At 43.7% G+C, this 26,376-nt stretch overlaps 1 protein-coding gene across 1 annotated transcript; it reads right to left on the bottom strand.

The window, feature by feature from the left end:
- Positions 1 to 3,563: 3,563 nt before the first annotated feature.
- RIPPLY3 (ripply transcriptional repressor 3) lies at positions 3,564 to 19,666 on the bottom strand. Its single transcript, XM_003419043.3, has 4 exons — positions 19,348 to 19,666; positions 18,411 to 18,477; positions 12,323 to 12,390; positions 3,564 to 8,210 (listed from the first exon to the last, which is right to left on the bottom strand). The coding sequence occupies exons 1-4, from the start codon at positions 19,449 to 19,451 to the stop codon at positions 7,988 to 7,990; spliced, it is 462 nt and encodes a 153-aa protein (XP_003419091.1). The 5' UTR covers positions 19,452 to 19,666; the 3' UTR covers positions 3,564 to 7,987.
- Between the last annotated feature and the right edge of the window lie 6,710 nt (positions 19,667 to 26,376).

The raw sequence follows: 26,376 nt of genomic DNA, 5'->3' as shown, positions 1-26,376 counted from the left end.
TAATATTTATCATAAAATTGCTGTGAAGTTTTTCTAGAAAAGTTGTGCTCTTCAGTATACCCTTCAAATGGACCTCTGGAATATAAAGAGAAATGAGAATCATTTAAATAATTTCACTGAGCCGTTTTATGCCTTATTTTAAAATCTACCTAAAATAAAGTCTTCAATTCTTTTGTATGAAGCCCACCAGAATTTATGCCTAAATTCTGAAAAGTACATTCCATCAGCATATTGCCATGTTCATGGTACATTTTTTGGGGGGGTGGGCTTCCTTGATAATAAAGACTGTGCTCCCTTTGTGAATATAAAAAATTCTGACGCATAGCAACCCTATAAGACAGAGTAGAACTGCCACATAGGGTTTCCAAGGATTCAAACTGCCGACCTTTTCGTTAGCAGCCAAGCTGTTAACTGCTGTTCCTACATGAAGATAAAGGTACCAAACAGATTTGCAAACAGTTCACGTGCTTGGCTGCTGATGCAAAAATGTACTGTAAACTGTTCAGTGGAATTGTCCCTGGCACAGACCAATGAGTCAGTCGTGAGCTGGGTTCTGCTGGCTCGTCTGGTGGGGGTGCCGTCTCTCTCCTGGCCAACAGCAGATATTTGCAAAACACCAGAGATCAGTTGCTGTGGAGTTGATTCCAGCTCCTGGCGACTCCACGTGAGTCAGAGTAGAACTGTGCTCCACAGGGTTTTCAATGGCTGATTTTTCGGAAGCAGATCGTAGGCCTTTCTTTCCAGGCTTCTCTGGGTGAACTCGAAACTCCAGTCTTTCCATCAGCAGCCAAGCACGTTAACTGTTTGCATTACCCAGAGACTTCTTTGTAAAACATTAATTTGCTTATTCAGAATGAATTTGTCTCTGTGCCAGGGTAACTGGACTGTGTAGAAATCAAGTCTGTCCAGCAAGTGCATTGGCACTGTGTGGTAATCAAGGCAGGGGGAGGGGGTCTCTAAAGTGGGTCCACACAGCTCAAGGGAGTGTGCAAAGGGATCCCTGGGGGAATATTAGGACTTCCGCTTTTTAAAATTTTATCTAAAAATTAAGAAAGATAAACTAGTTTAATGTTGTTGCTGTTAGTTGCAGTCAAGTTGATTCCCACTCACGGCAACCCCAGGTATGTAGAGTGGAACTGCTCCATAGGGCTTTCAAGGCTGTGACCTTTTGGAAGCCAATTGCCAGGCTTTCTTCCAAGGTGCCTCTGGGTGGATTCTAACCACCAACCTTTTGGCTGCTAGTCAAGCGTAAACTGTTTGCGCCAGCCAGAGACTCCTAATTTAATATGCAGATGACATTGGTGCTGTCATTTGGCAGCCAGTCATGGGTCACATGAGGTACAGGAGGTCTCCTGTGGTTGGGGGGCGGTTTGCATAATACCCAGGGGTGATGGTGTCACCTGTGCTTGCTTGATTCAGTGCATTGTGGTGTCGATATGCCTGGTTACGTGGATACATGGATTGTATCCTTCAGTTGGATTCAGTGGACGCAAGGGACTCAAACATACCGACAATCATGAAGATGGCTCAGGATAGGGCAACGTTTCATTCTGCTATACATAAAGTCGCCATGTACCAGAGCCACTAGACGGCAACTAACGACAACATTCTCCAGTTGTAACTAAATTACCGTTCACCAAAAGGACAAAGGGCTTTTAAAATGTACTGCCCAAGCACAGAATGGGAGAAAATATTTGCAAATCATGTACCTGATAAGGGTCCATTATCTAGAATGTATAAAGAACTATTTCAGCTCAACGATAAAAAGATAAACCAATTAGAAAATGGCAAAAGATTGAAATAGACATTTCGCCAAAAAAGATAAACAAATGGCCAATTAGCAAATGACAGATGCTCAAAATCATTCACCATCAGGAAAATGCAAATCAAAACCACAGTAAGATACCACTTTATACCCACCAGGATGGCTAGATTAAAAAAGACAATAATAAGTGTTGGCGAGGATGCGAAGAAATCCTCATACATTGCTGGGGGAATGTGAAATAGAGCAGCCACTTTGGAAAGATGTCTGGCAGTTCCTCAAATGATTAAACGTAGAGGTACCATATGACCCAGCAGTTCTACTCCTAGATATATACCCAAGAGAAAAGAAAACATATGTTTTTACAAAAACTTGTGCAAGAATGCTTATAGCAGTGTTATTCGTAATAGCCAAAAAATGAAAACGACCCAAATGTCCACCAGTTGACGAATGAAAAAATAAGACGTGGCATAGTCATACAATGGGATATTATTCCGCATTAAAAAGAATGCAGTCCTGATGCTACAGTGTGGCTGACCCTTGAAAACATTATACTAAGCTAAAGAAGCTAGACATAAAAGGCCACATACTGTGTTTATATGAAATGTCCAGAATAGGCAAATCCCTACTGACAGAAAATAGATGAGTGGTTTCCAATGGCTAGGGGCTAGGGGAAAATGGGGAGTGACCGCTAATGGTTTAGGGGTTTCTTTTTGGGGTGGTGAAAACATTTTGAAATTAGATGGTAGTGCTGGCTGCCCAACTCAAAGAATATATTAAAAGAGGGTTGAATTGCATACTTTAAAAGAATAAATTCTATGGTATGTGAATTATGTCTCAAAAAAAAAGTCCTGCCCAGCGTCTGGGGTCTTAAATGCTAGCAAGTGGCTGTCTAAGACGCATCAATTGGTCTCAACTCACCTGGAGCAAAGGAGAATGAAGAACACCAAAGACACAAGGTAAATACGAGCCCAAGTGACAGAAAGGGCCACATAAACCAAATCCTATATCAGCCTGAGACCAGAAGAACTAGATGGTGCGTGGCTACCATTAATCACTGCCCTGACAGGGAACACAACAGCGAATCCCTGATGGAGCAGGAGAACAGTGGCATGCAGACCTCAAGTTCTCGTAAAAAGACCAGGCTTAGTGGTGTGACTGAGACTGGAGGGACCCCAGAGGCCATGGTCCCTGGACCCTCTGTTAGCCCAAGACTGGACCCATTCCTGAAGCCAACTCTTCAGACAGGGATTGGGGACTATAAAACAGAAAATGACACTGGTGAGGAGTGAGCTTCTCGGATCAAGTAGACACATGAGACCATGTGGGCAGCTCCTGTCTGGAGGGGAGATGAGAAGGCAGAGGGGGGCAGGAGCTGGCCGAATGGACACGGGGAGTACAGGGTGGAGAGGAGGAGTGTGCTGTCACATTAGACGGAGAGCAGCTAGGGTTACAGAGTAAAGTGTGTGTACGTTTTTTTATGAGAGACAAACTTTAATTGTAAACTTTCACTTCAAGGACAATTTAAAAAGAAAAGTTCTGCCCAGGAAACTGGATTGGAAATAACACATGATGCAAGCACAAGCAAACCACAAGAGAATGGTAGGAGCAACGTTTTGTAGCACAAACATCCTTAGCCACATAAGAAGGTAAAAAGATCTGACAAAAAGTTAACAGAAAATAATTGAAATTATCAAGAAAAATATTTGAATTAACAGTTTTATTATCATTGAACCTCAACCTAAGCATATATTATATCTTAGATTTTATTGATCACAGGTTTAAAATTGTGTAGTCCTCAATCCAGTATTTTACGACATTTCACTAAACTGGATGACAAATATTTAACAGCCTGTTTTGTGATTTCTTGCTTAATGGACAAGTTCAAAAAGAAACAAGCAACTGGGAAAACACTTTTTTTTCACACCACAGTAAAACTGGTTAAATAGCAGACAGGAAACAATATGGCGACAATTGGAAATATATTCTTTTATTTGCAAATCCTTTGGAAGGCTCAATGAAAATGTGACTAGAGATTTGAAGAAACAAATATTAAAACAAATTATGCAGTCTCTATACATTTGCCTATTTCATCTAAGTGTGATCATACAATACGTGTCTTTTCGTGACTGAGTTATTTCACTTAGCATACTATTTTCAAGATTCATCCATATCGTAGCATGTATCAGGATCTCATTTCTCTTTCTGGCTGAGTAGTATTCCACGGTATGTATGTGCCACATTGTGTTTATCCATTCATCTCGATGGACATTTTGGTTGTTTCCACTCTTTGGTTGTTGTAAATCGTGCTGCAGTGAACACTGGTTTACACGTTTCTGTTTGTGTTTCTGCTATTCAATACTTTTGAGTTTATAGCTAGGATTGGGATTGCTGGCTCATACGGTAGTGCTATGTTTAACTTTTTGAGGAACCTCAATTTTTTTTAATGATGGTGATAAATGATCAAAAGTGTGGAGCCCGTAGGTTCGGGTCATAATTTAGTCAATCCATGGAACCACAATAAGAAGTAAGGGCCCTTATCTCCTCTGGATTACAAATTCCCGATTTGCGGTACACGTTGACTCCCTCCATGGCCAAGGCCGAAACATCTCATTTTCTGAACTTACACTAAACTGTCCAAAATCTAAGTACAGATAGTCCCCAACTTAGACAGGGCTCCATTCCAATGACTTCGTCAGTTCTGATGTAAGTCGAATACCTCATTTTTTATTAGTTTTCATTATTATTGCCTTTTATTGTCAATGTCTTTATAAATCTGATCTTTATTTGTCTTTGGGGCTTGAAAACATTGCATATAAACTTCCATATATGATGACATCAGCAAATCACACGCAGTAACATTGTATGTAGTACATATTACTAACAATAAAATAAGATGTACAAAAAACAAAAACAAAACAGAAGGTCATTAAGTGCGGTTCATAGTAGCCTGAATATGTCATAAATCGGGGACTACCTGTAATTTAGGGGAAAACTACCATGTCTTAAGCTGTGGAATTGTGGCTGGTGCCACCAGATTGCAGATGAGGTAAATCTGTTTAGTTTTCTTGATGGTGACTGGTAGCTGGGCAACAGCCACTGCCCAGAGCGAATGTCATTCTGCTGTGCTTATTTCCGAAGAGGCAGATTTTTTTCTCAGGAAAACAGAATTTAACAACAAAAAATAAAACTGCAAGCGTCACCTGAAGGAGAGTAAGGGTAAGATTTCTAGTATTTTTCTGCTAAACCCCAGCAAAGCAGGAGGTCACCATCAATCCTTCCTGAAATTAGCCCAGGTTTAAGTTTGAAAACATGTACTGTAATTTTTTTAGAAGAGGTGGAGCAATAAATAACAATGGATGTTGGTTACCACTGGAGAGAGGAAGGAAAGAAGAGGGGAAGACACTTTTACATCGCAATATTTACCTTTCTGTACTGTTTGGATTGTTAAAATATTTGTGTGTGTGACTCTGCTATAGGCTGAATTGTGATCCCCAAAAATAAGTGTTGTAAATCTTAACCCCTATACCTGCAGTTATAATCCCATTTGGGAATGGGTTTACTTTGGTATGTTAATGAGGAAATATTAGTGTAGTTGTTGTTAGGTTCCAACTCACAGTGACCCAATGTACAACAGAATGAAATGCTGCCCGGTCCTGCACCATCCTCATAATCGATGATATGTTTGAGCCCATTGTTGTAGCCACTGTGTCAATCCATCCCATTGAGGGTCTTCCTCTATTCCTCTGACCCTCTACTTTACCAAGCTTGATGTCCCTCTCCAGGGGCTGGTTCCTCCTGATACCATGTCCAAAGTAAATGCGACAAAGTCTCAACAACTTTGTTTCTAAGAAGTTTCCTGTGTCTTAAACCAATCTTTTTTTGAGATATAAAAGAGCAGATTAAACAAGCAAGCACAAATGCGGGGTGTCTTAATTATCTAGTGCTGCCATAACAGAAATACCACAAGTGGATGGCTTTAACAAAGAGAAATTTATTCTCTCACAGTCTAGTAGATTACAAGTCCAAATTCAGGGTGTCGGCTCCAGGGAAAGGTTTTCTCTCTCTGTCGGCTCTGGAGGAAGATTCCTTGTCATCAGTCTTCCCCTGGTCAAGGAGCTCCTCAGGAGCAGGGACCCCAGGTTGAAAGGACACGCCCTGCTTCTGGTGCTGCTCTCTTGGTGGTATGAGGTCCCCAACTCTGTATTTGCTTCCCTTTCCTTTTATCTCTTGAGAGATAAAGGGTGATGTAGGCCACACCCCAGGGAAACTCCCTTTACCTTGGATCAGGGAGGTGACCTGAGTAAGGGTGGTGTTACAATCCCACCCTAATCTCCTCAACAGGAAATTACAATCACAAAATGGAGGACAACCATTCAATATTGGGAATCATGGCCTAACAAAGTTGATACACATATTTTTGGGGGGACGTAATTCAGTCCATGACAGGGGGGAAGATACACGCCACATGATCACCAAGGAACCTAGGAATAGAAGCTGAAAATAGACAAGGACTTTCCCCCAGAGCAGACAGAAAAAGCGAGAAAGAGATTTCCCCTAAAGCCACACCCTGAATTCAGACTTCTAGCCTCCTAAACTGTGCGAAAATAAATTCTGTTCGTTAAAGCCACCCACTTGTGGTATTTCTATTATAGCAGTACTAGATAACTAAGACACAGTGTTATTTTTTAATTACTGGGTTTTTGGGCATTGAAATTATAAGCCATTTTGTTTTCTTTTTTGTACCTTTTCTGCATTATAAAAAACAAAAAATAATTAAAAATGAAAAAGTTAAATATAAAAATTCTTCACACATTTAAAGCAAATCTTCAAAGCAGAAATTGATTAAATCTAAAAATGTCTTAACAAAGGTGATTATCAAACATTTTTTCTTTCAAAATATTTATTTCAAGTAAAAACCTACATAATGAACTATATACAAAAAGGCAACCACGTGTAAGAGAGTAAAGTAAAAAATCTTTGAGAAATACACTTATTTGGTCATGAAAGTATAAAAACTGAAAATAATTTTACATTAAGCACTTTAATTGAAAACAGGTTTATTCTATTCGTGTAAAAAGCCCAAAGCAGTCACCAACTAAGAAGGGTTAAATTTCTCCTCTCTATATTCACATACACAGCCCTTATACTGTCCCCTAGAAATCCTTATCTTTTTATTTATGTTACTCTTATGGAAACTGTTCAGGGATTTTTTTTTTTTCCCACCATGACTTTTTTTCCTCAGAATGCCACTCTGAGACCACGTGAACCCTTGGATAATACCTACATCATTTGTACGAAAGGAATAGCTAAATAATGAGTCTCAGATTAAGTGAGAGGCACTGTTGGGTTATTAATCTAAACCAGAAAATCCAAACCTGTTGCTGCTGAGTGAATTCCAACTCATGGCGACCCCATGTGTTACAGAGCAGAACTGCTCCCCACAGGGTTTTCTTTGCTGTAATCTTTATGGAAGCAGGCCACCAGCCCTTTCTTCCGAAGCACCAGTGGGTAGGTTTGAACCACCAACCCTTAGTAGTCAAGCACAAGCCTTTTGTGGCACCCAAGGGCCTGGTAATTAATCTGTTGCCGTGTGCTGTTGAGTCAATTCCGACTCTTAACAACCTTATAGGACAGAATAGAGCTGCCCCGTAGGGTTTCCTGGGCTGAACTCTTCACGGGAGCAGACCTCCAGGTCTTTTCTCCCGCGGAGTGGCTGGTGGGTTCAAACCACTGACCTTTCAGCGAGCGGCCAAGCACTTAACCACTGAACCACCAGGGCTCCTTAGTTATTAATCTACATAGAAATAATTTATAATTTGATTATCCGAGCATCAATGCTGAATGTGCTTGAGAGTTGACCCTATCTGATAACAACCCATGTTGACACAAACCCTCTCTTTGTCCTATAATCCTTTCTCAAATGTATGCATGAGTGCACTAAAGAACAGACAACAGGAGAAAGAAAAGTGAATGCTGAGTTCTTTTACTCATGAGTGGGACACTGACCAGAGGCAGTCAAAGCAGCCCCCACCCCCTGTAATCCCAACGGAGGATTAAAAGGGTCCTGGCTGGGCTATCCCCAAGATGACATGTGGGGTGAGTCCCAGAACAGGGCTGACTTGAGAGAGGGCCCCAATTTATTGGGGCGAGGAGGGTCACCATAGGGGAGGAGACCCTTCCCACAGAGGCCTCTGCTCCCTTGGCATCTCCCTTTCTGGTGCATCAAGTGGTCCTTGCATTTCCCTCCGGACCACTCCCCGCAGAGCCCTCTGTCTCCTGGCACTGAAGGGCAGAGGGGTGGATCTCTTCCTCTCGCTCTCCATCATCATCTGAATCAGATTCATCGTTGTAAAAGTGAATGGTGGCTTGCACTGGGAAACTGGCCAGCACTTTCTCCCCGGAACTCTGCAGATATTCTTGGCGCTTTGAGATGGGCAAATAAAGTCTAATATTTAAGAAAAAAAATACGCCATTAATCAACTTGAAAACTGTCCTAAACTCCTAGGGAATCCTTTTCCCCAGAAGCAGCTGACTCTCTAATTTTGCCCTGACTGCATACAGTGTTTTTTTTTTTTTTTTCTTAAATCACCAGAGCATGAAGAGACACCTAGATCCAGGGACCTGATAACAAATCTTACACGAGTTCAGAAAGGAACCATAATTTGAATGAGTAAGTTAATTTAGAATGACACAAAAAAAAGGGTTTACTTCAATAAAGGAAATTGAAAACACTGAGTTCCAAGATTAAGAGGCCCACTTGGCCCAAATGGAAGACCAGGCTCATCTTAGATTGTTTGTCAAGTGGCCCCCGACTCATCGCAACCCCGTACACAACTGAATGAAATGCTACCCAGTCCTGCTCCATCCCCATGGTCAGTTGTGGGTCAGACCATTGTGACTCATAGGGTTCACAGTGGTTTATTTTTGGAAGGAGATCGCCAGGCCTTTCTTTCTAGTCCATCTTAGTCTGGAAGCTCCACTGAAACCTGTCCAGCATCCTAGCAACACACAAGCCTCCACTGATAGATGGGTGGGGCTGTGCATGAGGTGTGTTGGCCATGAATGTAACCTGGGTCTCCTGCCTGGAAGGTGAGAATTCTACCCCTGAACACCAGTGCCTCACTCATCTTGGACAATGTATATGCCATGTTTGGGTAGGGCCCTTCTTCCCACTCCCCCACACATTCTCAGCCCAGAAGGATAAGAAATGTTGTACCCCATTGGCCTCTAGGGTAAACTTTACTCTCTGAATCTTGGCCTAGAGAAGCCGTAGGGGTGGGTGCCCAGTTCTGTCAGAATAGAATCTTTGGTTATTTGCAAAATCCTGTGTTTTTTTTTTTTTTTTTTTAAAGGGGGGAGGGGACTTTAGCATATAAAATTTATAGCCCCTAAATTCCAGATTTTGTGGAATTTAGGATTCTAGTTACATATGGGAAAGTGTTTCAAATATTCCTTTCCCTCCCCGCTTTTCACCATAAACTCTCATCCTTGTACTTTTCACCCACTTAATTCATTTGCATTTTTTTTGCAAGTTTTCCAAAAGGCCAGTGTTTCTCAACCAGGCGGAGATTTTTGCCCCCCAGGGGACATTTGGCAATGGCTGAAGACATTTTTGGTTGTCACACTGAGGGTAAGCTATCATGATCGAGTGGGTAGAGGCCAGGGATGCTACTAAACATCCTACAAGACTCAGGACAGCCCCCCACAACAAAGATTGATCCAGCCCAACATGTCATAGTGAAACTCTACAATAGACAGAATATAGATGTGTATCTAAGGCAGAAAGTCAAGCATAGTTTCCTCTTTGGCCAGGTCAACTGTTAGGCATCTGTGACCCAGCAATCCCAATGCTAGGTATATACCCAGAAGAAGTGAAGGCTGGAACACAAACAGAAACCTGTATACCAACGGTCATTGCAGCACTAAACTTTCACAAAGGCCAAAAGACGAGAACAACAGAAGCGTCCATCAACAGATGAATGGATAAACAAAATGCAGTACATACGCACAACGGAATATTACTCAGCCGTAAAGAGAAATGAGGTCCTGACGCGTGCCGCTCCATGGATGAACCTTGAAAGCATCGTGCTGAGTGAAATAAGTCAGTCACAAAAGGACAAACGCTGTATGATCTCATGTATATGAAATAAGCAAATATATAGGTACCAAAGAGTACTAGTGATTACTGGGGTGGGAGGGAGGAGGAAAGCGAGAGTTTTGCTTAGGGAGCAGTGAGTTTATATTAATGATGATGGAATGATTTGGAAAGGGAAGAGAGAATGGTTGCACAACGTGAAGAATCCAGTCAACGTTCCTGAATCACACATGTAGAAATTGTTGAGAGAGAAAAAAAAATTTTTTTTTTTTTTTTTGTTGAGAGGGCATATGTTTTGTGTATATTTCCACCACAATAAAAAGAGGCTTTTATGCTGAAGTATTTACAGGTGAATTTGTTTGATGTCTGTGATTTGCTTTAAAATACTCTAACAACAGCCACAAATAGTTGGGGGAGGGTGAGACATGATAAGCTCAGAAGAATGTTGGTCATTATTGAGGCTGGGTGATGGGTACAAGGGCTTTGTTAGACTGCTCTCTCTACTTTGGAGCCTGTATGAAATTCTCCATTAAAAATATATGTGAATAAAATTACGGACTCAATTTGCAATCAACAGTTAGGTGAATGCAGCTCACCCAGTCTCCATATTTTTAACCCAACAAACACTGGGGAGCAGGGTGTCTGGTGCCATGGCAAGCCCACGGGTAGGTGGAGCAAGTGAATCTCTACAGGGCGCAAAGGACAGATGGTGGTGGTTCTCAACCCAGGCTGCGCGTTAGCATCTCTTGGGGAGCCTTTGAAGATACAGATGCTTGTTCCCAGAACCTCTGGGGGTGCCTCCCAGGCATCTGAGTGATTCTATGAGTATTGAAAACCACTGATAAAAAGGATGTTAGGAAAGCCTCCTGTTTCAAAAATCACTCTTCGGCAAGTCTGAGGGGGTCTAAATTTCACCTCTAAAATTAACATCTTTGGGTTTTATTAAAGCTTTCCAGCCTTCCCAAGGCAAGCAGGATAAAAATACCCTCAGTGTGGTGGCAACATAAACCAGTTGCCATTGAGCTGACTCGACTCTTGATGACCCCGTGTGTGTCAGAGTAGAACTGTGCTCCATAGGGTTTTCAGTGGCTGAGTGTTCGGATATAGAACGCCAGGCCTTTCTTCCAAGGTGCCTCTGGGTAGACTTGAACCTCCCAGCTTTTGGTTAGCAGCAGAGTGTGTTAACCATTTATATCCCCCAGGGGTGGCAGCATGGGCTAGGCTAATTTCAGTGAAGGGAATGAGAGAGAGTCAGAGAGGCAGATAAAGATCCTGAACAGGAGCCACTGGACCAGAATGACAAAATGTACATTTACAGGGCGCAAGTGCACAGGGGTACAGAAGGGTGCACCAACAATGGGTCTGATCCCCACCAAGGCCATGAATGCATTAAGGAGAGAGGCCAGAGGAAAATGCTCCCACAGACCTGCTTAGTGGTGGAGCCATTCATCCAATCTCATGTATGCAAAACGTTCTTTGTGTGTAAGTATAAATGTAGTTTACGTTTAAATAACATAAGAGAAAACACGTTGATTATATCAAATGACGCTTAATGCAGAAAACATTCAGAGCTGTTGAATATAAGTTAATAAATATAATAATTGTCATAATGATAACGGTAATGAAAATAAAGAACACTTACATAATACTTATCATGTGTCAGCAGTGTTCTAAGTGTTTTACATGTATGAGCTCATTTAAGCCTTGAAATAAACCTGTGAAGTCCTGATCATTTACCTTCGTTTTACAAAGATGAAAACAGTGGCACAATTTTAACAACAGTAGATACTTTTAAATGCATTAGGAGAAGACCAGGTGTAAGTAAGAATCTAAATACCAGGTATTTGACACAGATGTACCAGGCACCCAACACAGATTTTTGAAGGTCCATGGATGGTTAACAGTTACACTGTTTGGCTGCTAAACAAAAGGTCAGAGGTTTGAATCCACCCAGAGGCACCTCAGAAGAAAGGCCTGGCAATCTACTTCCAAAGAATCAGCCACTAAAAACCCTATGGAGAACACAAATGGGTCATAAGTTGGAATCGACTCAAAAGCAACTGTTTTTTTTTAAAAATGTGCTTGGCAATATGTTTGCTTATATTCTGGGAGAGAAATGGAAATCTAGCTAAAATCTAAATAAATAAGTGTATATGCATATACAATTCATATACAATTCAACTTAACACAAGGCACAATATATGTAATGGGAGATATAAACAGAGGTATGAAGAAAAATGAGAGGCCAATTCTGACTTGCAACTGAACTAGTGAATGAGTGAATAAATGAATGGATTCCAGAAATCCAACAAAATACCCTTGAAGTTCCTTGGAATAAGAAAACTAAGTACTACCTGAGAAGACACTGAATTATTTTCCACGTTGTTGAAAACGCACACAGTTGAAGACAGTAGAGTGTATCAACACTGACAGTAAAAGGAAATTGTGATGTCATACATTACCTTACAGGATGCTGAAACCCGAAGGCCCCCTTTGACCCCAAAGTTTGTTGGTCACTCCCGGGCTCAAGCTGTAAAGACAGACACATATAAAATCAGATAAAGTCAAGGAACAACTCAAAGGAATCATCTTGAAGAGTTTTTAAAAAGAAAATCTAAGTAGTCTGCATTTTTTCAGTATCCATACCAATTTTAGACCATTCACAATCTGAACAGTATAAGAACTCGGCTGCTAACCAAAAGGTCGGGAGTTCAAATCCACCAGCCACTCCTTGGAAACCCTATGGGGCGGTCCTACTCTGTTCTACAGGGTCGCTATGAGTCGGAACTGACTCAACAGCACCTAGCAACAACAACTTTCTGTTCCTGTTGTCTGTTCAATGTCCCAGGTGCTGTGAGGGATTCAACAATGAAAAGGTGAGTATGATGTGATCCTTTAGTTCCAGGGGTTTTACAGTCTAATGGGGAAGAGACACCCTTGCATGCAAACAACTATAACACAAAGAATAACACAGTAAGGTGCTGCGTAAGTTTCCTAGGTCTGCTGTAACAAAATATCACAAACTAGGTGGTTTATAAGAACAGAAACTTATTGTCTCAGGGTTCTGGAGGCTGAGTCTGAATTTAGGGCTTTGGCTGTGTTGTTTCCTTCAACGCTTTGAGGGAGAGTCTGTTCTAGGCCTCTCTCCTCGCTTCTGGTAGCCCCAGGCTTTCCTTGGCTTACAGCTACAGAGCCACATGGTGTCTTTCCTCTGTCTCCCTGTCGCTGTGTCTCTTCTCTTGTATAAGGATACCAGTCATATAGGATTAGGTCCCACCCTACTCCAGTATAAACTCATGTTAATTTAACTGATAACATCTTCAAAGGCCCTACTTGCAAACAAGGTCACGTTCATAGGTACAGGAGTTAGGACTCAACATATCTTTCTGGGGGGCACAATTCAATCCATAATGGATGCTAATGATTTCTAAGTGGGGAGCGGAGGACCAGGCAAGGTTCGTGGAAGATTTGGCAGAGGCATCTGTGGCACCTGGGAGTGCAATTCTGAGAAGATTCCTGGCAGAGCAGAGCATGAAATTCAAAGGAGGATCCTGGGGACTCATAGTACAGGTGAGGGGACATGAGCAGCCACATGTGGCTGCAGTATGGAATGAATGAGAGACAGGGAGGGAGCAAGAACTGCGATGGTAACAGGGCTCCAGGGGAGGCTGGGTCCCAATTACAGAAAGTTGTGAACCCCTACTACTGAGTTTAGGTGTGCTTTTGATGACAGGCACTGGAGACCATTACTGGGTTTTGAGCTGGAGAGTCCAACAATCAGATCTGTATTTTAAGGATAATGGTGGCAGCAGGGAACAGAATATAGACTAGATTGGTGAGGTAAGGGCTTGGAGACACCAGTCCTGGCAAGAAATAATATTTGGACTCAAGTAAGAGCAATGAGAGAGGGGCATTGTTGGTTCAGTGGTAGAATTCTCACCTTCCATGCAGGCGACCTGGGTTTGATTCCCAACCTCATGCACAGCCACCACCTGTATGTCACTGGAGGCTTGTATGCTGCTATGATGCTGAACAGGGAGCCCTGGTGGAGCAATGGTTAAGAGCTTGGCTACTAACCGAAAGGTGGGCAGCCTGAGTCCATCCAGCACTCCATGGGAGAAAAGACCTGGCGACCTCCTCCGGTAAAGATTTCAGCCTAGGAAAGCCTATGGTGTGGTTCTACTCTGTCATATAGGGTCTCTATGAGTCAGGATCAACTCAACGGACGGCACACAACAACAATGATGCTGAACGGGTTTCAGCAGAGCTCCCAAACTAAGAAGAAAGATCTGGCGCTCTCATTGAAAATCATCCAGTGAAAACTCTGTGGAGCTCTATGGTCCAATCCACAAGCAATCATAGGAATTGGGCAGGACTGGGTATAATTTCATTCTGTTGTGCCTGGGGACACAATGAGTTGGGGGATGACTTGATGGCAGCTGACAGCAACAACAGCAATGGGAAGGGAAAGGAAGGACTGATTCCCAGTACATTTTCGTAGCATCCAAAAGGCCATGAGCACTGGAATATCAGAGCAGAGGAGAGAAAAGCTGGTCTGAGCGCCAGGCAGTGAAGGGCAATATTCATGAAGACAAGACCTCAAGCAGAGACCCAGCTTGTCCATGCTGACTGCTAACCAGGACGAGCACAAAGAAGGTGAAGGGACCGTCACACAGAAGCTGGCTGGGGCTGAGCCTGTTCTGCCCAACCTCTTGAGGGTGCCAGACCTGAACAGATTTGGGCGGAGGTATAACCAGGTTGTCTGAGGCTGAGAGAAGCCAGCAATAGACATTTGATCTCAGGTCTCCCAAAGCTTTAGTTACTGCAGAAAGTGGGGAGTGGGGCAACTTGGGTAACAGGATCATTCTGGGGTGACCTCAAAGTGCAGGGGCTCTGTGTGTGCGTGTGTGTGTGTGTGTGTGTGTATGACCACTTCATCATCCCACGCTGCAGGGGGCCTACATGTATGTATGTGTGTGTGTGTGACCACTTTGTCATTCTATCCTGCAGGGGACCTACAGGTATGTATGTATGTATGTATGCAACCACTTTGTCATTCTAGCCTGCAGGGGACCTACATGTATGTATGTGTGTGTGTGTGTGACCACTTTGTCATTCTAACCTGCAGGGGACCTATATGTGCGTGTGTGTCTGTGTGTGTGTGTGACCAATTAGTCATTCTAACCTCCAGGGGACCTACAGGTATGTATGTATGTATGTATGTATGTGTGTGACCACTTTGTCATTCTAACCTCCAAGGGACCGACATATATGTATGTATGACCTTTGTGAGCAAACAGGCCTGCAGGAGCCTCTGAAGATGCATTTATCAGTCTTTATAACACACTGTGGTGTGCTAAGGGAAGTAAACTGAGACTCTTTGGGACAAAATCTTTTCTATAATGAAGTTTGTTCTTTGAGGGCTGTAGGAAATCGTGTCTGTGTTGAGCTCTGCCTGTAAGGATAAGGGATCCCTAACAGCTCAGGTCACCTCTACCACCGCAGGCAATCCTGTACTGCTCGAGGCGGTTTTATGCCCTGTGATGGCATGGGGTCTAATGATACAACGCAAACTTTGGTGGACACTAAAACGCAGTGTTACGAGTACAGAGAAAGAATAGCTTCCTTAAAGGGTCAGATTCTAACTTGTGTTGTTGTTAGTTGCCATCAAGTCGATTCCAACTCATAGCAACCCGACATGTACAGGGTAGAGCCACTGCATAGGATTTTCAAGGCTGTGATCTTTCGAAAGCAGATCGCCAGTCTTCCGATGTGCCTCTGGGTGGGTTCAAACCGTGAACTTTTCAGCTAGTAGTCGAGTCACCCGGGGACTCCTAACTAAACTTATCCACCTTTACATACTTTAAAAACTTTCTGCTGTACATGTAAAAATGGTCAAAATGGCAAATGTTGCATTATAGATATTTCACCATAATAAATTTTTTTTTTTTTTTTAACTCTTGCAGTACCATTATCCTGATTATTTTCCAAAAGATCTTATTAAAGATCCCTTTCGGATGGCAGAGATGTCTAAGTAGTCACACTTTGAAAATCAAAAAAAGAACAGGAAAGTATATAAGGTAAAAAAAAAAAAAAAGAAAACACCCAAACTCATTACCACGGAATCGATTCCGACTCATGGCAACCCCATGTGTTACAGAGTAGAACTGCTCCATGGGGTTTTCTTGGCTGTATTCTTTACAAAAGCAGATTGCCAGTCCTTTCTTCCTTGGAGCCTTTGGGTGTGTTTGAACTGCCAATCTTTAGGTTAGCAGCCAATCGAAAACCGCTTGCACCACCCAGGGTAAGCACTGAGTTTAAAGTACGTTGTGTGTGTCTGTTCTAAAGAGTGAGAGAACAGATACTAGCAGAGACAGTCAGTAAGAGTTTTGCCCTCATGGGCTAAGGCTGAAGTTGTGGACACCCCAGAAGTTGTGAGGACAGGCCCTACAGAGCACACAGACATGACTTCTTCCAGGAAATTGCCTCCCTGGCAGGGCCAGCAAGTGGCCCGGAGGGAAATGCAACAGAGGTCAAGAAGGGTTTATATGGTCATTATTTTTCCCAGATGGGGTGCTAGAATACCAAGTGGGTAGCGTGGAGGGTGGGGTGCCCCCACTGCTCAGGGCACAGGGCCTTGAGACCTTCTCTCAAATTCAGGTGTTATTCTAATTTTCATCTGCTTGCACAGTCCTGCTGTGGATCAGTAGGCATTAGCTTTTCCCCTATTCCCATCCTTCCTCATCTCTGCTAATGGTATTTCGCCAGAAATGAACGGGGCTCTGGAGCCAAGGAATTCTCCTGCTTTGTGGGGAGAGGTCACTGTTGAGCAAGAAGGGTTCCCTCCCACACGGGGGCTGCACTCACCCTGCTGGGGGCTCTGAGCAGGTACATGGGACTTGAGGTTACTCGGGCTGACCACTTGGCTAAGCCAGTTCTGCTCCTCAAAGGGCTGGCCAGGGGTAGGGGTGTGGTGTGGAGCAGGCTCTACAGTCTCCACAGAACCCCTGCCTTCCTCCCCCAAAACATCCACTGACACACAGCTTCATCCATTTGCCATGCTGACAAGCAACTAGGAAATTGCTCCAGGCTGACATTTTTTCTGCAAGTAATCTTCATTTTTCTCCCAAATGGCCTTGTCATCATAGTAGGGGAAAAAAACCTGTCTTTCATTAGAAAGTGTGCTATAATATTTTTATTCTTAAAAACAACTGATAGATCCCACATATATTTCAATGAAAAGAAAACTGGGTAATTGTAAACCTCTATATTCTCTCTCTTTCTTGCTATCTCTCTCTCCCTCCACGCTCTTTTCAAATCTTATGTTTAAGAGCTTAAGTTTGAATGCAAAAAAAAAAAAAAAGGGAATTACTTTACATTATTTAGATACTGAATGTAAGAATAATTTAAGCTAAGAAAAAAAACCTTGTTTATCTGATACACATTTTACTGGCTTCATTCTTTAAAATACATAAACCACAAAAAAACCCAAAGCTTGTTGCCGTCGAATCGATTCCGACTCATAGCGACCCTATAAGACAGTAGAACTGCCCCATAGGGTTTCCAAGGAGCAGCTGGTGAATTCGAACTGCTGACCTTTTGGCTAGCAGCCGAGCTCTTAACCACTGTGCCACCAGGGCTCCCTTAGAGTACATAATAATAACTAAATTAAAATTCTCAGTATTCACATTAATTTGATAAAGTAGCCAAAATATCAAGATACAGTGAAGGTCTGCTTTCCTGCACCAGTATTCTTACCATATTACCAATAATTGCACACTAAACCATATGCCATGTGTGTTATGTAGATTAAATTCATGGTCCTTCCCAGATTAACTATTCTGCATTTTGAAAGTCCTCCGTTAATTAAAAAATAATAATAATAAATATAACAAAGGGAAGGTAAATTCTATGAAAGTAAGTCATTAAAAAAAAAAAGTCATTACTTCAGTATAAAGCAACTGTGTTACCAATGCAGACTAACGAAAGAATAGTGGTGGCCATTAATCTTCACCCACAAAGCCCTGGGCTTGAGTGTATTTGCTCAGACAACATGAGTTATCCCAGGAGCGCTTGCAGACAGAGCTGAAAGTGCTTCAGAAAGGGCCAGACGGCTGGTGAGGCTTTTAACCCACACCTTCTGGGCACCCCAGACGGGGCTCTGCCCTTATTTGCACTGCGACACCAGCCCAGCACTAATGGTGCACTTAGCTTTTCTCTAAGGTGGGGGGATGGAGGTGGCCACAATCTTCTCTCCGCCCAGGTAGGTGCAGATTTGCAGAAAACCCAACACGGAAGAAACCCTTTGTATTTCACAGAGAAACAGCTCGTTTCTTTTCAAGAAAGAATAAAGAAGCAGGAGGCCAGTCTACATGTGACTCAGGTGATTAACACCTCGTTCACCCAGGCTCCTAATCCCACAACCCAGGCACTCCTGGGCTGGATGACCAAATGGGTGGAGGACGCCTTTTCACGGTCCCTTGGCTTTAAAGATTGTACCACCATCTGGCTGGACTGGTTGATACCTACAAGGCCCACACTTAATCCTACCTGTCTTCCAGCTCTCACCAGCTCAGCAGCTCCAGATGTGTGGCTCCAAGGTCTCCAGGGTGTGGAGCTGGGAAGGCAAGGGCCATGTGAGAGCGAGCGCTGTGTATTTTAAATTTATATCATAAAAAATTATCATTCTGATCATTTCTAATACCTGCCTATAAAAAGTCCCTGGGAACCCCAGAATGTTGCTTCAAGTTCTGAGCCTGTGGGTAAACCAGGACCATTTGTGGTTTTCCCCCTGGGCACATTCCCAATTCTCTGCCTTCCTTCTGCTTTGAGAACTGTGTCAAGTCTGACACGGTTATCAGGGGACACATTATTGAAGGGGGATTTCTCTCTCTTCAATTCAGGATTCCCCAATGTAGCTGGCAAGGGGCCGGGCCACGCTATCCTGCAATTGTCAACCACACCTCTTTGGTTATTGAAGGATCTTGATCCACTTTCTATGTTGCAATCAGTCCTTCAGAAGGTCTTGCTGACTGGGCATTCCCCATCTCCCTCTCTAATTTGATTTCCTTAAACTTTACTGCTTTAAAAAGGGCTGGGGACAGGGAACACCAAACCCCCAGAACAGGGCAAAGACCTTTCTGGTGACAGTCAACTTGGGGGACCCCTTTGCCAGGCTTGCTTAGGGGCCCCGGGACTTAGTGTTTGCTTCCCCAGCCCGGTGAGTTTCAGGTCTTCTATAAAGTGAAGCGTTGGCCCATTTCCTCGCCGGGTACCACCGGAGCCGCAGCACTTGAGAACTGTGCGTTGGCATCGTGAGGACTCCGCGCCCCTCTCCGTCTCTAGCTAAGGAATTGGCTTGGCGTCGAGACCCGGCTGCGGGCTCAACCCCGGCTTAGGGCTCAGCGGCGCCGCAGCGTCCCGCTCCTTGAGTTCTCTGCGCCCACGGCCGCGAGCCTCTTCACTCGCACCCTGGAGACGCCCTCACCTCTCCGGCCCTCGCGGCGGCGGTGGCCTTCCGGGACTGTCCCCGGGGCAGTGACAGCCGCGCCCGCGCGCCTCCTGGGCTCCCGCCGCCGCCTCGGGTCTCATAGTGCCCGCGGAGCCCGCGCTCCTCCAGCGGCCTCGGCGACGGCGACCGCGTCTTTCCCGCTCCAGCCAGGGCGCGCACCTACCCGCGCGCTCCGCTCCAGGTTTAAAACGCGGGCGGGGAGGGGACTCCGGAATCCAGGGAGGGGGCGGGGAGCGGACAGGAGAAGCTCCGGAGGGGACATGGGGAGCCAAGGATGGGGAGGAATAAGCTGGAGTAGGGGGCACCGCGGGGGGGGGGGGGGCGAGGCGACTTGGAAAGCTCAGGGCAGGGGCGGGGAGGGGACACGGAAACCGGGGAGGGGGCTCCACGGGAGCTGAGAAAGCTCGGGGAGGGGACAGCAGGAAGCGACACGGGAAGCCCCGGGAGGGGGCGGGAGGCGGGGACTGCGGGCGTTCAGTAGGACGCTCCCTTCGGGGTTGGGCTGCGGGAAGGAGGGGTCCCCAGCCTCTCCTCCTGCCCCCACGCCAGGGGCGGATTATCCAATAGGCAAGGTAAGCAAGGTGTTTACCTTGCTTACCAGATTTTCTGTAGTGAACGATTTCACATTTTTTCACCATATGAAAGATTCTGACTCTAGGTATGGCTGGCATCTCTCTCCCAACCCCACAGTACCTTCCTACAGAATGAAAGCCCCTTCTCGAATTGACAATGCCTGACAGTGGTGGGTGATCCAGTGAAACCCACGCGAAATTGGTCACTACAGATTAGTAAGTAAACACAAGTAAACCGTGCTTACCTTGCTTACTGGGTCATCGCCCGCCCTGCCCCAGCGGCCCTTGGGGTGCTAGTTCCTGCCCCAGCGTCTAGGTCCCCAGGAGAATCTCACTTCCACCTCTCTAAAACGGCGGCTCCGGGAGCCTCGGGCCCCGCGAGACCTCCCCCCCGCGCCCCGCCTCACCGCCTCTTCAACAGGCTCGAACCCGCGGCAAACTGGGAGAGGTGCGGTCTGCGAGGCTCCCAAACCTGGGAGGCCAGCGGAAAGAAAAGAGCAAGAGGGAAGGCGCCCACGACAACGCCCTTCCCACCGATGGGGGCCTTGGAAAAGGATGCGGGTTTTATTAGGAGGGAGAGCGTCCTCTGCTTAGCTCCCGGCCCCGCTTAGAAAGTGCATTAATAAACCGGGACTCTCATGACCCGGATGGGCCAGGCGGCACTGCTCGGCCCTGGGGATACTTCCTAGGGCGACCAGGGAGGCAGGACTCGAGGGTCGCCGGAGCGCAGCTCCCACCGTCACCAGTGCAGAGCCCCGGGCCAGAGGAATGCTGCTTTATCACTAGGGCCATCTGACAGCAAAGGCATCTGAGGGCGGTGGGCCTGGACTTCTGGGCCCCTTGATTAAATTGAATCTGCCCCTCAGTGTGCCTTTGTCACTGCGTTTGAGAACTGGAATATAATTTACATAACTTAATGGATTAAAAAAAAAAATTCAAAGAACTTCAGGAGTCAGAATGTTTCCAGATGTTTTTTTCTCTAAGAGCAACAAGTTTGGCAACAATAACTAAACCTAATTAAAGGCAAAGAGCAAAGAAGGGAAAATGAATAAATAATCTTACTATACAAAATGTTAGGTCTCTGGGTGGCACAGTTTGAAGTCCACTAACCTAAAAGTTCGAGGTTGAAAACTGCCCAGATGCCTGGAAGAAAGGCCTGTTGATCTATTTCCATAAAGATTGCAGCCAAGAAAACCCAATGGAGCAGTCCTACTCTGTAATACCTGGGGTCACGGTAAGTCTGAATCAATGGCAACTGGTTATATAAAATTTTAGACGACTACTTAAAAATATACTAAGTGGACTATTACTCAGCCATAAAGAGAAATGAAGTCCTGATACATGCCACAATATGGATGAACCTTGAACACGTTATGCTGAGGGAAATAAGTCAGTCATAAAGGGACCGATATTATGATCGCACTCATGAAATAACTAGAACGGGCAAATGTGTAGACACCAAAGTGTATTGTGTTTGGGGGGTAGGCGGTCGTTGTTTAGAAAGCATTGAATTTCTGTTTATGGTGATGGAAAATTTGGCATTGAATATTGGAGATGGCTGCACACGATTAATATAACTGATGTCACTCAATTGTACAGGTGAAAAACATTAAATTGGTAAAGGATGTGTTATATATATTTAAATCTATAACATGATATCTTGTGTTACTTACAACAATAAAAAAAGTATTAACAGGCAGCATTATAACAAGATACCATATTTAATCTGCTAAAGTAGAAAGGATTCTAAAGGGGAGACTGCACACCCAGGTGTGGGTGCCTTGAAATGGGTGTCTTCCAGGTCGTCGGTGTGGGTTCCGTGAGTCGACTTTGACTCATAGCAACCCCAAGTGACAGAGTAGAACTGCCCCATAGGGTTTTCTTGGCTGTAATCTTTAAGGAAGCTGACTGCCACATCTTTCTCCCACGGAGCTGCTGGATGGGCTCAAACTGCCAAAGCTTTGGGTCTCAAGGCACCTTTCTGAGAAAGTTTTATAACGTGTATCACCTGATTTAAAAGTGTTTACCTACTGGCCCAGAAAGTCTGCCTCTGAGTCTATCCTAAACACCTATTTTGAAACGGGAAATGAAGATGTATTTATTTACAGAAAGATGTTCATTATGGCGTTATTTATGATATTGAAAAAATCCACAATATGGCAATAATTAACTAAATAATGGTGTAATATCATGTAGCTAATAAAAACACATTTACAGTGTCTTGAACAAAGAAAGGAAAATGCTCATGACATAATGTTAAAAGAACGAAATTGTATGAGTAGGAGCTGAACTGCATACAAAGGCTACGAACAACAAAACAGAAGTGGCTGGAATTATGAAGCGTTGTGAGGGATTTTAAAAAGTGTTTTCTAAATTTTCAACAATGAGCGTTATTAGTTTCATAAATTATCTAGTGTAAGCACTTACTTCTCACACCAATCCTGCAAATTAGACATTATCTCTCTTTCACAAATTAAGAAACTGGGGCTCAGAGAGGTTAAATATCTGGTACAAAGTCATCCATCTGGTTAAAAAGCCAAGATTTGCGTTCCTGTGGACTTTGGAAGCTGGATGCAATTAAAATAAATTTAAAGGGCAAAAGACCTAATCCAGCTCCTACACAGAGTACTCAGTTTTCTTTTTTCCTTTCTGCCAAACACAGTGTAAGATGACAATGGCCGAAGCTGGAACAATTTGAGCAACAAAAGAAATAAATTAGTATTGGATTATAACCCAAAGCATAAAACAAATATCCATGAGTCTATACTGTTATCAATAAACATTGAAAAATAACTGAGGGGGAAAACTGAGAAATCCCTGATGCAGAAGCATTCAAATAATTTCTGTAGCTGCTCTACCCTCAAGCAGGTGGAGTGTAACTCCATGGACCATAATTAAAATCAATAATGATGCATGTTTTTGATGAAAATATATTTCGTGAAAAATAGATGTATTTTTCATAAACATAGAACTAAGTTTTTTTTTTTAAGTTCTTTCTGCAGGTGCAGAGATTAATATACAGTTTAAAAAAAAAAAAAAACCACTGTCGAGGTAGTTAGGAATTCAAAGAGCTTTTTTGTTAGCAAACATAGTTCTTTTTTAAACTTTATTTGGGCCCATGGAAGACCTTTACCATGGAGGACGTAATTTGGGGGAAGGGCATAGAAATTGTAAGAAACTTAATTAGGCCCAGGGTTTAGAAACTGCAGAAGCTTCAAGTGTGTGAATTCCTGATGCAGGCAATAAATAAAACTGAGATTTTATTTCTTGTTCTGCTCTCTTTAATTAAAATTTCTTTTCGGTTGTTACTGAGAAACAAAAAGCAAAGATGTTAACCCTCAGGGTTTCCGGCCTGCCTGGGGGGAGGACACCAAAAGTCAAAACATCTAAGAGGGCAGAATATTTTTACATAAACAACGTGGAAGACAAGCAGGGAAATGATAATTTCCTTTTCTTCTGTTTAGGCAAACCGTATTTCCTGTTGTCCCCTCCCTCCACAAAGGAGTCTGCAGCTCTCAGGAGCTGATTTAGAAGCTACAAGTTGGTACTGCTGTTGATGCTGTTATTTTCTGAAAGATTTTTCAAGGGTCCCCCCCACACACACACAAAAAAAGTATATTTGTTCCAAGAGAATAAGATATATTTTTAAATTATTATTGTAAGGCCGGAGTTCGCTTTTGATTAAAAATAATAATAATAATGTGAAATTTATATCCAAGGAGTTAAAGAAGAGAAATGGTAAAATTTCTTTGTCACCAAGCATCTCTCTGTGACTCAGGCACCCGTAGCCTAACCACTTGATGACTTTCACCTGAATGCTGGGAACCATCTCTGCATAATCCCTGAGTCAAAGCCAGGACTAGAGCAATGGATACAGGGCCCACCATCTGTAGCCCACCCCCTTTACCCTCTGGTCCCATCTTCTGCTCTCCCCTCCGTCATTCATTCCCCTAGGACTCTGGGCTCTTTCAGGACCAGGTATACCCCAGGCACATTCACCTTTCAGAGCCTGTACCTGAAACATTCTCCGTCCGGATACCTGCACGGTTCCACCCTCATATCCAGGCCTTTACTTAAACGTCCCTTCTAGATGGGGCCTTCCCCGAACACCTCTTAATAGCATCTCTGCTTGTCTCCTTCACACACACATACCCCTTGGCTTTCCCTGTCCTCCTTTTCTACTTTATTTTTTTCATAGTATCTACCACCACCCATCTGTCAATTGTACTGTGGTGGCTTTCCTGTTGCTGTGATGTTGAAAGCTATGCTGCCAGTATTTCAAATAACAGCAGGGTGACCCACAGTGGATAGGGTTCTGCTGAGTTTCCAGACTAAGACAGTCTAGGAAGAAAAGCCTGGTGATCTTCTGAAAATCAGCCAATGAAAACATTATGGATCACAAAAGAACATGGTCCGACGTGCTTGCTTTGGGTACGTCGTCAGAAAGGATCAATTACTAGAGGAGGACATTATATGTTTGGTGAAGTAGAGGGCCAATGAGGGCAAGGGAGACTCTTGGTGAGATGGATTGACACAGTAGTTGCAGTGATGGATTTGAACATGCTGGTGATCGGGAGGATGATGCAACACCAGGCAACGTTTTGTTCCATTGTATATAAGGTCATCATGAGTTGAAGTTGACTCAATGGCAGCTATCTATCACACTTAACATACTGTATTTCTTTACCTATTTATTTTATTTATTGTTTTCTTCCACTAGGATGTTAGCTCCACAAGGGCATAGATCTTGTCTGTTTTCATTTACTGCTGTTTCCCAGTGCCTAGAACAGCACCTGACACATCGTAGACATCTGTATTGGGTTGAATAGTGTCCCCCAAAATTCTTTTCCACTCAGAAACAGGGCTTCAAACTGGTTCTGCCCAGTTCAGTCATGGCTGATGAAGCCAAACCTGAAAAGACCTGAATTTTTAAAATGTGAATTAACTGGAATGGGAAAAATTATGGGTCGAAGCCCTGCTGGAAACTTAATCTTCCTCTTAGAAAGCAAGAGGAGCATGAGCGTTGCATGGCAAACGAATCTGTTGACCAGCAGAGTTGGAAACAGGGTGGCCTGCTCAAAGATGGCTACCAACTGTGCCACTTTGAACGTGTGTTGCACTTCACAATCCTGGCCATAATCCAGTCTTCCACAACAAGCTCCTGAAAGGGCTCACTACACCGCTTCCGAGTCTCCATTCCGGGGCTTTGAGCCACATTTTTTCCGTTCCGGTTATTGTTCTGCTTCACCCAAATTTTAGTCTGTTCCAACTTCACTTCATTGGCCATAACTGAGTCAATTCGAACTGGTTTGAAGCCCTGCCCAGAACCTGTGAATGTAACCTTATTTGGAAATACGTCTCTGCGAATGTAATCAAGTTAAGGTAAGGTCATACTGAATTAGAAAAAGCAAGAAACCCATTGCCAATGAGTCGATTAAGACTTACAGAGACTCTATAGGACAGAGTAGAACTGCCCCACAGGGTTTCCAAGGAGCAGCTGGTAGATTCGAACTGCTGACCTTTTTGTTAGTGGCTGAACGCTTAACCACTGCTCTACCATCCATGTGACAGATGTCCTTATAATAAGATGAAAATACTGACACAGAGATGCAGATACATAAGGCCATGTGACGACAATGGAATCAGGGATTGAAGCGATGCAGCTACAAGCTAAGAACTGCCAGGGGCCACTGGTAGCTGGAAAAGCCAAGGAAGGATCCTACCCCTAAATCCTTCACAGGGAGCATGGCCCTGATTACACTTTGATTTCAGACTCCCAGGCTCTCCAGAACTGTGAAAGAATAAATTTCTGTTGTTTTAAGCTATCCAGTTTGTGGTAATTTGTTATGGTAGCCCTAGGTGGCTAATGGAGTCCTGGTGGCACAGTGGTTAAGAGATCAGCTGCTAACCAAAAAGTTGGCAATTTAAATACACCAGCCGCTCCTTCGAAACTCTATGGGGCAGTTTTACTCTGCCCTATAAGGTGGCTATGAATTGGAATCGACTTGATGGCAACAGGTTTTTTTTTTTTTTTTTTTTTTTTAAGGTAACTAACACCTAATAGCTATTGGGGAGTGTATAAACATGATCACTTTTAACCTTGGATAAAAATGAATACTTCAGAGTTGTCCAATTTAATTATGTACTTTAATAGTCAAAATGCGAGGCTATAGAAAGCAGAATGCTTCATCCACTTGTGGTACATGGTGAGTAGTAGGCTCTCATTTCAGGCTGTCTCAAAAGTACACAGGATGATATTCCATCTGTAGTACGTTGAACAGAAAGCCAAAAAAGAAAAATAAACCCATTGCCATCAAGCCAATTCCGACTCATAGCGACCCTAATACGACAGAGTAGAGCTGCCCCATATGGTTTCCAAGGAGCACCTGGTGGATTTGAACTGCTGACCTTTTGGTTAGCAGCAGTAGCTCTT

The sequence above is a fragment of the Loxodonta africana genome, chromosome 2 (assembly GCF_030014295.1).
Source record: "Loxodonta africana isolate mLoxAfr1 chromosome 2, mLoxAfr1.hap2, whole genome shotgun sequence".
Lineage (NCBI taxonomy): Eukaryota > Metazoa > Chordata > Mammalia > Proboscidea > Elephantidae > Loxodonta > Loxodonta africana.
Note: the sequence above shows the minus strand (reverse complement) of the source record. Positions and strands in the feature narration are given on the sequence as shown.

Coding starts and splice junctions, on each gene's coding strand:
- RIPPLY3 (XM_003419043.3), bottom strand. CDS start 19,451: ATGAGACCCGAGGCGGCGGCGGGAGCCCAGGAGGCGCGCGGGCGCGGC. Junction 12,391..18,410: donor TGGTGAGAGCTGGAAGACAG/GTAGGATTAAGT, acceptor CTGTCTTTACAG/CTTGAGCCCGGGAGTGACCA. Junction 8,211..12,322: donor GGGTTTCAGCATCCTGTAAG/GTAATGTATGAC, acceptor CTTAAATATTAG/ACTTTATTTGCCCATCTCAA.